Source organism: Dermacentor silvarum, chromosome 8, assembly GCF_013339745.2.
Source record: "Dermacentor silvarum isolate Dsil-2018 chromosome 8, BIME_Dsil_1.4, whole genome shotgun sequence".
Lineage (NCBI taxonomy): Eukaryota > Metazoa > Arthropoda > Arachnida > Ixodida > Ixodidae > Dermacentor > Dermacentor silvarum.
This window is the reverse complement of record NC_051161.1, coordinates 46,846,722-46,859,760: the sequence shown is the minus strand read 5'-3', so window position 1 is coordinate 46,859,760 and position 13,039 is coordinate 46,846,722. Positions and strand designations below refer to the sequence as shown.

At 45.6% G+C, this 13,039-nt stretch overlaps 2 protein-coding genes across 2 annotated transcripts; one reads left to right on the top strand and one right to left on the bottom strand.

The window, feature by feature from the left end:
* Positions 1 to 62: 62 nt before the first annotated feature.
* LOC119462108 (metalloendopeptidase OMA1, mitochondrial) lies at positions 63 to 1,113 on the top strand. The gene is made up of 2 exons (XM_037723454.1): positions 63 to 757; positions 795 to 1,113. Exons 1-2 carry the CDS (start codon positions 63 to 65, stop codon positions 1,111 to 1,113), a joined length of 1,014 nt encoding a protein of 337 aa, XP_037579382.1.
* A 3,765-nt stretch (positions 1,114 to 4,878) lies between these two features.
* LOC119462107 (uncharacterized) lies at positions 4,879 to 11,912 on the bottom strand. The gene is made up of 4 exons (XM_037723453.2): positions 11,802 to 11,912; positions 10,839 to 10,926; positions 7,184 to 7,269; positions 4,879 to 5,042 (listed from the first exon to the last, which is right to left on the bottom strand). The coding sequence occupies exons 1-4, from the start codon at positions 11,874 to 11,876 to the stop codon at positions 4,929 to 4,931; spliced, it is 363 nt and encodes a 120-aa protein (XP_037579381.2). The 5' UTR covers positions 11,877 to 11,912; the 3' UTR covers positions 4,879 to 4,928.
* Between the last annotated feature and the right edge of the window lie 1,127 nt (positions 11,913 to 13,039).

Genomic DNA, 13,039 nt, shown 5'->3' with positions numbered 1-13,039 from the left:
GTCAGAGCCGCCCGGGGACGGCGTCCTAATCCTAAGGAAGACCATGCGGACACTGATCCTCGATGGATGGAGAGACGCCCCACTTTGTCCGTGGCACGTTCCGGCTGTTGAACACCCTGGATGGCGCGGCGCAGCTCACCACGCTGATGGTGACTTGCGTCGCCGTGAAGTGGATCCGCTCCTACACGCTTCGCCTAAGCGTCCGCAGGGCCAGCGCCGCGCTCATGGTCATGTTCTTCTTCCTTGTGTGCTACTACGTCGCCCACCTGGAGAAGCAGGGCATCACCAACCGGCGACGCTTTGTCGCCTACACGCAGGAGGAGTTCGCCTACCACGTCGCCGGCGACGTCAACGTGATCCAGCGCTACTTCTGGATGGCGGCGCGCAAGCCTTCTAAGTACGGTAACTACCGCCGACTCAACAGGGTCTCGCAGGCCCTGCTGGACGCCAACCGGGATCTACCGGGCGCGGTCAACCGGACCTGGTCGTTCGTCATCGTTCGCTCCATGGTGCCCAGCGCGTTCGTGCTGCCCAACTGCCGCTCCTACTTCTTCGAGGGGCTCTTCAAGGTATGCGAGAACGACGACATCCTCTCGTTCGTCGTGGCCCACGAGATGGCCCACTGTCTCCTGGACCACACGCTCGAGAAGGAGTCCCTCGCTTACTTCCTGGACAAGCTCAACACGCTCGTCTGGGCCTCGTCCCTGGCGCTGATCCGAGGAAACATCAAGGGCCACCCTGGTGCCATGGTTCGTGAGTCGAGCCCTGCACTACGCCGTCTTCCTGCCGCACAGCCGTTCTATGGAGCTCGAGGCCGACTCGCTGGCACTGCGGATGGCCGCCAAGGCCTGCTTCGACTTCCGCTACAGCGTAGTGTACTTCGACAATGCCGTGGCGCTCAAGAAGAGGGCCATGGGCACCAAGAAGACGAAGAAGATATTCTCGACGCACCCGACGCGCCGAGAGCGCGTCAGCGCCCTGTACGCACAGATGGACGCTGCCCGGGAGCTTCACAAGGACAGGAACTGTCCTCCGCTCCTGCCGATGCGCAAGAAGGACGAGGCCAGAGTCGGGGCGCTTCTTAGTGAAATCGCCCAAGAGGGCACGGAATAATACCTTGATGAGCATCTAGTGTTTCGAGGCATTTATTCGGTTTACTGCGACAGTATTCTGATATAAACTATAAGGAAATGCGGTGTATACTTTGTCCCAACAATTCCGTGCAGTGCAGCGTAGGCTATGTGCATGTTGCGTCAGCCGAGAGGGCTGCGTGTTTCCTGACAACGGAGGAGGGCTCGCCCATTGCGCGCTGCTATTCCTTCCGTGAAACTTGTGTGCGGAGCGTGAGCAGAGAAGTGAAATAGAGCAACCCTCGTTCTTCTCTTTTCTGATTGGTTGACGCGACCTATAACTTTCGCAGCACTGCGTGGAGTGGTTGGTCCGTCCGTGGTGTGGACGCGTAGTTTGCAAATAGTTGTAAACCTGAAGGTGCCGCCCATGGCAACAACGGCTCTGAATTGGAGGACAATCCCGGAGCTGCGCAGAATGATGCGTAGAACCAGAAAGGGGGGGGGGGGGGGAGAGGAGGAGCCTCGGTATTAGTGCGGGGTGCCGAGGATTGTAGAATGGGGCCGTCACACGTTGTATCATGATGTCGTTTGGTAGTGCTACCAAGCGACAAAGCCTTCTCCATGCCCACTCGGGAGACTGTTTCACAGCTAATGAGTCCAATAAGGAAACGAAATACTTAAAGTATGTTTCCTTTCTGCAGGGAAGAACGTTTAAGGGCGTAAATGTACCGGAACAGGGCCCTCCCAGCATTATCAATGGTCAGGGCAGATGCAGGTGATTTGTTTTATACCGAGGATCTCGAACTAGCGTAAGGCATTTGGCCACGCATGTTGTACATAGCTGTACACCCACCACTCACGTAGCTAAACGGGTGTTTCCAGGGGAGTGGTTCCAGAATGTGTACCGTAGCATGAGAGACCCCACCTCCCCCCGCCCCTCTGAAAAATAGATTTTTGTGTACTAGGGTGTCGCTGGCAGACAAGGCGCGGGAAGGGAGATCGAAGCGAGGTCACGAGCTTGCTTAGCCTGGGCTTGATACATAGCCTCTAAGATCACTGCGATGTCGAAGGCCGTGGTTTGAGGAATGTAAGCGGTGGCACCAGTATTCAGGTGGCGCCAGTGATGAGGTCATCGAAAGAAGTCCACTGCGTGTTCAGTTTATTCTCATAGAAAACAAACTAGTGGTGTCGACGTCTTCTGGGTTGTCCATATCGTCGTAGAGGCTCGGATTGTGCGGCGACTCCAACTCTTGGTAAAACGAGGCCACGATGCACACGAAGTAGATCTGTGGATTGAACGAGACAACATCAGATGCGCAAGAGAGAGAGAGAGATGGCATCGAAACACTCACACCTGCCTACCTGCGAGATTGTCGCCACTGTGAACAGTATGCCGAATGTCAGGGCTTCAGCTTGCTGTTGTATACGAAGGAGTGCAGGGTGGGTGAGAGAAAAGTAACATTTGTAACGAATAACAAGAATAGCAAGGATTCTTGCAGTGGGATTTATTTAGTGGAACAACGGAAACTGAGTATCACGCCACGCAGCCATGTTTTTTTCCATATCTTTTGAAGACTTGGTTCCTGGTTAGGCGACAAGTTCGTACACCAGGTACTGGAGGGACAAATACGAAAGAAAGGATACGCTTGGCTTGTGTTCGAAACCACCAACCCTGCTTGCTGTCGCACTGAGAGATAGATCGAAAGAAAAAATTAAGTTTTCGGAGCTATCGCTGCAAGTTGACAGGGATAGTTGCAGCCTTAACGCAGAAGCAGCTTTGCCTCTTCAACTTAAAGGCCTACTGCAGCAAAATTTCACTTTGACTAAATTGGTTATAAGGAGTATGATGTATAATTCGAATCAATCTTGGAGAAGCTGCAAGGTTTGTGATCGTCTAATGTTCTTCTATGTCTTGCAAATCGCCTTAGCAGACGATGCGTGGATCTGTTGGTTTGCGGATGTGAAGCAAATCCCAGCCCATCGCATCCTAGATTTTCAACGCACCGCAGGCGTTGCCGAATCACGGAGGCCATGCCGAGAGGCCGCGCTGGTTCACAACGTCAGCGCCCCGCTTAGTAAATCATGCAATGTAATGTCAACTTTTTCTCGGGCTCTGTGCGAGTTTCGGCAACGGAGCTGTGCTAAGGCGGAATTATGCGACGCTTTTGAAGCGGTTGGCACGTGGCTAAACGGTGACGCCCTTGGCTATAGCCCGCAGTGGTCCTATGAATCAAGCTTGTAAAAGGGGATGCGTTCTTTTTTTTTTAAATTTTTGAGCTGGCGGCTGATACCCGTAATGCTAAATGACATACATTAGTATAAGCCAAGGAAAAGCTCATAATAGCTGTCATTGAAACAGAAAAAAAGAATGTTGGCAGTTTCGCCCAGCGGGCGAAGCATCGACAGTGATGGCAAGGGTTAGGGTCGCGCTCGAAGTCCTGTAACGGTGTTCTAACTACATATATGCGGTTGCGACACACTGGCGTGATGCATCACGCAAGGCAACATACCGTTTGGCAGAAGGACCAGAGCCTGCAAGCTATAACATGCGTTTGACGACGCTGTCGTGATTAGCTAGAAGCGCCGCCATTGACGTAGGAGGAATCGCAACTCGATGGTGCGCGTGATAAGACCAACAGGAAACCGTCAACGTTATTCAGAAGCACCAAGGGAAATTTTAGATAATGCTTAGGTTGACGCGTATACTGTCCGTTCAGCTCAGCCAAGTGCATGCACACAACAGCTCAGCAGGAACGATATAGTGTGCTTACAGTTTATATGCTTGCATACAATGCACACGCGGAACACTCTCAAAAAAGTTTGCACCCTTTGGGGCTTATCTTGTCCCACAACCATAATCGCCATCTGCCTTGCTTCCGCGCGTTTCCTTTCTTAAAAACTCTTGCGCTCGCTACTTTCCTGTCGAGAATGCTATGTCATACTGATGACGCGCACGTCGTTCGTGGCCTGGAAGTACCGGGCGCACAGCGTTAGAGAAAAGAAAGGTGCTCAAGATATGTGACGATTATCGTTGTGGGGCAAGATAAGCCACAAAGAGTGCAAACATTTTTTTTTTTTTAGGGGGTGAAGGCTGAACGCTGGCATAGCTCCACCACCTAGCCGATTGAGCTGTACGTTGACTGCGTTGACTGTACGTCAACTTCCCTTGATCGTTTTTGCAGCCAAACGGTACTCCGCGTCGCTGGAGACCCTCTGACACTCCGAGCCTAAACGGCGCATGCGCTGTCGATAGCAGGACAGCACGGTGACGCTGACACTTAACGCGCCAACGCGCGTCATACCTCCTTATAATTGCTATCACAATTAAAAAACAAGCCTCACGTCGCAGATTCTCGAGGTGCGCAAAAGATACGAGGCTCGCATACTCGCACCTTTGCAGAAGTTGTGTTCCTGATCAGGTCCGCCGGCCTTTACACTGGTGCATATAATATGACGTCGTTCCCTGCTCACCAGGTGCACTTTGGTTATGCGTTTAGTCGCATGCTACTCTCTCATGAATGTCTCTGGAGCACGTGCCGTTATTGAAGGCCTCTTTTTCTCCGCAGAAGCCTAACTTCGGAAGTTCGTTCATTTCCGGACGCAGCCCATACAAGCGAGCCGTAAATGGAAGCATGCAATGGGGTGTACGCACGAAATAGGTACACGAAAGCGTATCTTCGCTTGTTTTTCGGTCGCGTGAGGGGGATCAGGCGTCGCAGATTTCGGGCAGATGCGCAAGTGTGTGGTGCAACCGTTGTGACAACAATGGATCAGCAGCAACGTTGTGTGCATGTCCTTATCAAAGGCATGTTGCATGAAACCTGTAGATAAACGAACGCATATCCATAAAAGCAAAGATCAACTCACGTCTAGGTGGTAACGCTCGATGACCACGTGGATGCATGTGACTTTCACTACGAGAACACCAATGGTGTTCCACATGAGCCAAGGTAATATCAGGTAACGTTTAGGCTGCGCAGAAAGACAAAGACAAGTAAGAAAGTATCCAATTATCGCACCCGGGAGTGAGATTTGCATGTTTGTTGGAAGGAAAATAAAGACCAAAGGAAAGTTTTCAAACGCAACATAAGTAATATTGGAGAGCTTTATAGCGTGTGTTTTTTTTTTTAGAAGGTCAAAAAATTTTCAAAAATTGCCTGCGGCAGATAGCACAATTCCCCTTGATCTAAATTACTCGATAAGGCGGCCATTACTTATACAAGAAATCAGAATGCCTAATTAAAAAATGAACATTACCCTAACTTTCATTTTAAGTAATTTACGGCACATATTTTACTAATTATTTACGGCACATATTTAACAAAATGCATTGGTTTTCTAGTTGATTTTGTACTTCAATGCATTAAACAGTGTTTTTTTTTAAATAACTGGAGCACCAATGCATTTCGTCGGACGCTTTGAAAATTAATATCTCGCAACTGGTGCAATCCAGACAGTTCGTTCCAAGTGGATACGCCTTGCAAATTCACCGGCTATAATTGAAATAGTAGATTGAATATGTAGATTGAGACCGGCGTAGATTGAAATATGTGCCGTAAAATAATTAATAACAAAGTTCATTAGCGTAATTATCTTAATTATTTAATGAATAATTTTGATTTCTCGTAGACCTAATGACCGCCTCATCGAGTAATTTAGATCAAAGATTAGAATTGTGCTATCTGCCACAGGCCATTTTTATAAATTTTGAATCACCTAAAAAAAAAACAAAAAACAACACCCCGTATACAGCCTGTCACGTATTGGCGTTTACGGATTAACGGCGCACCACGAAGACATCGGAGGTCGAAGGTGATGACGATAAATTCTTATGGCGTCCCCCTACTAACGAGCTGACACAGCCTGTCTCTGCTTTATCTCGTAAAGTTACTTATGACTGTGACGATGCCACCCCTCTTTCTTCCTTGCAGTCATTTTACCATTACTCTAAACGAATCGTGCTTATCTCGACCACTGACCAGTTAACGCTGCCGCCAGCTTTAAACCACGCAGCCTCGCAAAGGAGCGACCAGGAGTAGCACTGGTAGCGCCATCTTGCGACGGTTTCTTCAGCTACACTGCGTCATAAACACCCGTATATTTCGTGCTGTTCTTGTCCAAAGAGCCACTATAAATTCATGATTATGTTGCTCCCGGCACATTTACGCCAGCGGGAAAGTTGCATTCAACCTGTCATCGTAATAATGGTCTTCTGCACTCTGGTATAACTTAACGTCGAAAGATGGCGCCACCAGTGTTGTTACCGTCTACGTCACCGGTATTTTGTAAATGGTTAAAACTCTAACTTTTATACTGGTGTCGGGGGCCATAATTAAGAGGAAGCTTTAGCTGCGGTGCTCCTTTCTAAATACATGTAAAAGGAGAATTCGTTTTTCTCGGCACCCACTGCACCAAATTTGACTAGGTTTGCTGCATTAAAAGGAAATACTAAAAATCTAGTGACTGTTGTTTTCGAATTTTCGATTTGTGCCGTCAATGTATTATTAAAAATTGACAAAAATCAGCAAATTTTCAGAAAACGAAACTATCAAGGTTACAACTCTGCAACTCAGCAATGAACCATGGTATCACAATTCAGTGCATTGCATCTAATAGTACATCTAAAGCGGGCAAATTACGTGTGAATCTAAAAAAAAATTAGTAATATGTAAATACAGCTTTTGCAGAACCCTTGCACACAACTTCAGACATTCACGCAAGATATAAATTGACATATCGAATGTGTCCACTTTGAATGATCTAATGAATTCCTTTTAAAGAAGCGCCTTTTAATGCAGAGCTATTAATTTGTAAACTTCGTTCTTCTATATTTTTTTTCAAACTTTCGAATTTTCGCAAATTCTTTTAACAATACTCAGGCCCTAAATCGAAATTGCGTTTCGGACAGTCACTAGAACTTAACTTTCTGTCTCAAATGCAACAAACTTCATTAAAATCGGTCCAGGGGTTATCTCAGAAAAGCGTTTCTGCGTTTTACATGTATTTGAATAGGCCGCGTTGGAGTTGGGCCCGAATTAAAGCTTCATCTTAATATATATCAGCTATGAAAGAATCCCTAGGTGTGTGCGTTAGGCATTGCCTGAATTGCTCACCTTCACTGTCGATGCAAACAGGATGACGCTCACAACGATGTTGAGGCCGCATTCGCAGCTGAGCAGGATAAGCAAGTCGTGCAACGCTGCAGAAGAGCAATAAGTTACCCATTCAAGTCAGCGAATCACCTTGCACCATCAAGTACGTTTTCCAGTGCTGTCCTTTTTTAATACTTATCATACTAAATTTGCGTCCAATAACAAAAAAAAAAATACAACCTGTAATGTGGAATAGATATGGACGATATATACTGCATACTTTTCCTCTTGATGTACTTGGACGCACTGCAAGCCTATATTAAACATTTTCCATCGCGTGATACATTAAAAAAAAAACTGTTCTCCTATTTATTGAATTATTAGTTTCACAATTCTCGGTTTGGATTAATGTGCGTTGTTTATAGTTTTCTTTTTTTCTTGCCGATTTCGGCGTTTATTTCCTTTTTATGAGTCAGTTGACTATAATTTTAGTGCTGTTTGTCTATTAATCTGCAACGTTTGATAAAAGGTCCTTCTACAACCAGGAGCTCTGGAAGCTCCTTGTGCGTGTGCAGTCCCATGTTTTTTTTTTTTTCAATTATGAACATAATAAGCTTGATTCTGATTTTGAAGCAGGCCGAAACGAGTCGCATGTACGTCAAAGTGTGAAGGTTTCTCTCTTTCCAGTGGAGCACGGCAGGGGTGCAGTGCTTTACCAGAGGGTGCATGTTTTACTACAAAATACCGAAACATGGGCGAACACATACATAATGCACGCACAATATAAACAAACAGCACGGGTGAATGTATATTAAGGTATGTTTAGCGTACAGTGAGAAAGAGGAAGAAATAGAAGAGTTCAGGAGGCAGGACACCAAGTACTCAGGCACATAGGGCGGCACGTAATAGCAAAAACACCATAGTACACTAGAGTGACTGCTTTGTTTGTACCTTGTGGGAGAACACGTTATGTTAAAAAAATATTCCCCCAGATATGCGCAAACACTGCGCAAATTGCACATATTATACAGCGAACAATGTGTACGTTAAAGAAAGGTCTGTTCAGACTAAAAGATAAGCAAACAAACAAACAGAAAACCCCCAGATAGCACAGAAAACACCCGCCAGTGAATTGTGAGAAGCGCCATGTTTTTTTTTTTTTAGCTTCCCTTTAATAAAGCTGTGGTGGTATTGCATAAATATTCCCAATGAACACTTTCTGACAATGGAGCAGGGTGTAACAGTCGCCCCGATAACTGACTCTGTGCATGTGCATACTTGCTTGCAATGAAGAAACTCTGGGCAAAATATTGCCAGCATGTTGGCAATTTTTTGCTTTTTGTCGGGTTCAATCACCTTTCCTGTCTTTGTCTTTTTTTTCACATCTTACTTCTCGCGATAATTGACTCGCTGTTCAACCCGCCGTGATGGCTCAGTGACTATGGCGTAGTGCTGCCCAGCACGAGGTCCCGGGTTCGAATCGCGTCCGTGGCGTCCGCATTCCAATAGGGGCGGAATGCAAGAACGCTCGTCTATACTAAAAAAGAAAAGGAAATGTAAATATGTAAAATACCCAAGATGGTCAAAATTAATCCGGAGCTCTCCTCTGCGGCCTCCCTCATAAACCTACTGTGTAGTTCCAGCACGTTAAACCCCCGCAAACCCGCCGTGGTTGCTTAGTGGCTTTGGAGTTGCGTTGCTTATAGCACGAGGTCCCGGGATCAAATCCCGGCCGCGGCGGCCGCATTTAGATAGGGGCGAAATACAAGAAACGCCCGTGTACCGTGTGTGCACTGTGTGCGCATAAAGAACCTCGGGTGGTCAAAATTAATCAGGAGTACCCACTTCTTCGCGCCTCATAATCAAATCGGGGTTCTGGCATGCGGAAACCCAGAATTTCAACCCCCACAATTAAAGATAATAATAATAATAATAATAATAATAATAATAATAATAATAATAATAATAATAATAATAATAATAATAATAATAATAATAATAATAATAATAATAATAATAAACTGACATTTCATTTGAGCAGTAGGATCGGAGCCGTTTTCACAGTATGAGGTGATGCTAGAGCGCTAAAATCATTTCACAAATAAATGTAGGTTGTATATATGCATTTAAAAATGAAGCCTTCTCGATCTTTAGTAAGTATCACGGAGATCTTTCTCCCAAACACTAAATAATAAGTAATTCGTTCAAGACAATTTCATTTTCGCTTGCGCCATGTCAAACTCTATAGAGACACGTTGACGTATACACTATAGTCATCGCTTCTAAGTTGAAGCACCTAGTCACTAACCAAGCGTTCCCAGCAGTTTACATTCAGAGTATGCGTTGGGTGCCATAAGGACCATCCTCCCATGAGGGTAAAATAAACGTCGAAGTTGCATTGGATTCATTGTCGATCGAATGAAACATTCCTGCAATGATTGTCGCGACCTTGTTCACTGCGTGTGAAAGCCTGGCTGGGCAGTTTTCCGTTCAAAGTGAATGCGGCTTTCTTGCGAACCCTCCCGCGGCTTTATAGACTGCCGCTGCGCTGTCTTGAGTCACGTCGTGCAGCAACTGTGCCAGAGAGCACGTGCACGCTGGTTTCCATTGGGCCAAGGGCACAGAAATGAAACGGGCAAATAGCAGACGACCTTACCACCGCCTTTCGCGTCGTACACTTACCCTCTCCTCACCATGCTTACGTCGACATGAATCAAAAGTCGCCTTCCTCCTCGTGACGTCACCGAGTAGACGTCTGAGAGTGCGCATTTGAATGAACTGCTGCATTTCGATATATATATATATATATATATATATATATATATATATATATATATATATATATATATATATATATCGGCCTTGGTCACCGTTTGTTGTTTTTGTTCTGGTGTTGAAGGTCGTTGGGGGCGGGGGGGGGTGTGGAGGTGAGTTGCATAGTGGGTAAACATGAATGAATCACACCTTTATTGATTGCGATAGCAAATAGTAGCGAGCTATACGAAGCAAGGATAGTAGTTTAATGGGCCGTATAAAGTCGTAAACATTCGCTTACTAACTAAACAGACAAGCACGGCGTCCCGCGCGCACAGGTAAGCATGAACACATCCCGCTCGATCACCGCGGAATCTCGCTGTGAGAACGGCAGAGTGAGAAAGCACGCCAGCAGCAGCGGGCAAATTGACCTTCGCGCTGTCTCTCGTCCCGCTTCAACGCGAATGAAACGTCGAAAGCACAGCGCATGCGAAGCTACCGGCACTCGGCGCATGCACTTTGTCCCCATCGCATATATCGCGTTGAAGACGAGGCCCGCGAGGGCGCGCAGTTCGCCCACATCGCAGACCGCTTTGGCGAGCTAGGAGAATTGAGGTATGGAATCAGTGGAAAGGGAGAGGTAAACAGACGGTGACAACGGTCATTCGGCTTTATATAAACATTAATTGCATGACACTAAAGTCGCGACAAGTGTGGCGTACAAACCTAAACATTGCATGAGATCTCTCGTTGCATGGGATGACAGTAAAAACAATTAGGTGTTCGCATCCCATTAAGCTTTATGGCGTATAATTGCCGATACATCACGAAAGCTTCGCATCCCATATAGATTGCAACATGTGCGTTGGAATCCGCGTAGGTTTTTTTTTTTCCTATTTAACGGATAGTTGTTTTTGCTCACCCTCGTATTTGTCGTTCGTCGACTCTTTCCAGCTTTTGGGGTCTTGCAGAGTTGTGATGTACAGGAGAAGCATGAACGCTCTGACGGCCTGCGGGAAAATGTATCACACAGGGATGATTTTATTTGGTAGAAACAGACTTATTCAAGCTCTCCTTCGGCAGACAACACAATTTCGTCACACATACTTGAAGAAGCGGACTATATACTAGCGTGACAACTCATAGTGTGATGTTGGCTAATTAACGATTTGAACTTCCGCTGATCTCCTTTATTTATTCAATGTACAGCACATGTCTGAATTGGGGCATAGAAGCCGAGCAATAATCAATCACATTTAGCAGAACTCCTGTGCTTTGAAAAATTTTCGACAAAGGCGTTCTGAAAAGAAAATTCAGTAGCGATTTAGCGGTAAATGTGAGAAATGCGTGAGCATTAGGTAGCACGTCGTTGAGCTCCCGGATCCATGATTTAAACCGCGTTCACCACATTGCAAAGCGTTGTTCAAGAGCTCACTCGACATACGTACCCCGGCCGACACGTCCAAAATTAAATGTTTTTGGTTTTGTACGTGTGCCTGCACTTTTTTGAACTTATTAAACACCGGATCCGAAGAAATACTTCCTTCATATATATATATATATATATATAAACATTCAAATGCCACGTAGCTGGACAGAACCAAGGTAATGTTGTTTGCCGTCGCTTAGAGATTATGTTTTGCATTCCGCCGAATTACATTATTAGTCTTAATTCATTAATTAACTCCTCAAATATTATAGTTAGAGGAAAAGTCTCAATGAGAAAGTTGTAGCGCAACATGAAAAGCTCCTGATATAGGTTTCTGTTGCGCAATACGTGCTACATAATAGTGTTTTTCCGAGCGCGAAAGAAGCCCGCGAATACACGCGAAGTGCCTCGAGCGGCCAGTCGAGCGGTAATAGTTTATTTAGCATAGTTACTCACAATGTAAAATATGCCGACGTAGCGAGTGCCCGTCTTAAGGGAGCAGACGCAGCACGACCGGTTGAGAAGAGCCATATTCAGGTCCGATGTCTCCGTTCGACGTCTTGAGGAACAACTGCAGGAGTATTGTCAGTTCAAGTTCCAAGTGAGTAAGCCCTGGCAAATGTGGCGAATACGATGCAGTTAGAATGCATCGCTATGTATAGCTTTCTGCCGATATTCAAAGTGTCGAATACCAATAGAATAGTTCCGATTTGAACCTGAGTATTCGATTCGGGGATTTCGCAGTTCGATTCCTTCGATTGATCGATATTGACCGAACATACAGGATTACTACGATTATTGCAGCTTGTTTCTATCATGGGAAGGGACCCATACATAAAGTCCACCGACCCTATCTCGAATCCCGTACTTTCATACATTTGGCATGCTGCCTAATTGAGCCGACTTACAATTAGCATTGCGTCTATTTAAGGGGATAAAGTTTCTTTCTTTCTTCTCCGTGATCTGTTTTGTACATTCATAAACAAAAACGTTTTTCACAAATCGACGGATATTCGAAACCCTATTCTTCTCCCTCAATATTTGTGATAGAATATGTTTTAGAGTTGGCCCCCTATATATATAATAAATGCATCTTCACGATGACTTGTGTCTTTCATCACTGCATGCCTTCCCACCTTCTAAACGAGGGCACTGCAATAGTCAATTATAACCGCGTGCAAAAGGCACCAATGTTTCAATCGCTGGATAACTTTCCCGCACTAAACAAAAGAGCATACGCTGAAAATAACTTTTGCGAGAAGCAAACACTTTGGCTTCTCTGCGCTACACGAAATACGATCTGCGAAGATTATTGAAATAGCAAACAGTCAGACGCAGAAAATCAACTTTCGTTTATTGGTCAAGAAGAACGACGCACATTCGGTAAACAGTGTGATTTGATTTAGGCTGATAACTGCTTTGAGAAAAAAAAAATAGTCTAGACGCAAGTAGGTATCATATCTGCCGATGGTTAAGAGGGACAGCAATGACGACAAAAGGATGAAAAATCCTCCGCGTTTCAAGTTGACCGGTTCTATATAATTCAAACTGCAAATGGGCACCGATCAGTCATTTTCGCGTTGCTTTATTTCTCCTGCAGGCGGTTCTTAATTTTTACGGCGTCATTGCGGGGCACGTGGCATGTTGGCCTGTCTCTCCTTCCGGAAATACAGTCCTTGTATATTATTAACACG

Bases quoted from the DNA above. Each gene is read 5' to 3' on its own strand.
- LOC119462108 (XM_037723454.1), top strand. From the start codon at position 63: ATGGATGGAGAGACGCCCCACTTTGTCCGTGGCACGTTCCGGCTGTTG. The intron at 758-794 runs GTCGAGCCCTGC...CCTGCCGCACAG, and splicing joins CCTGGTGCCATGGTTCGTGA to CCGTTCTATGGAGCTCGAGG.
- LOC119462107 (XM_037723453.2), bottom strand. From the start codon at position 11,876: ATGGCTCTTCTCAACCGGTCGTGCTGCGTCTGCTCCCTTAAGACGGGC. The intron at 10,927-11,801 runs GTGAGTAACTAT...ATTTTCCCGCAG, and splicing joins ACGTCGGCATATTTTACATT to GCCGTCAGAGCGTTCATGCT. The intron at 5,043-7,183 runs GTGAGCAATTCA...CTTTCTGCGCAG, and splicing joins TGTTTGCATCGACAGTGAAG to CCTAAACGTTACCTGATATT.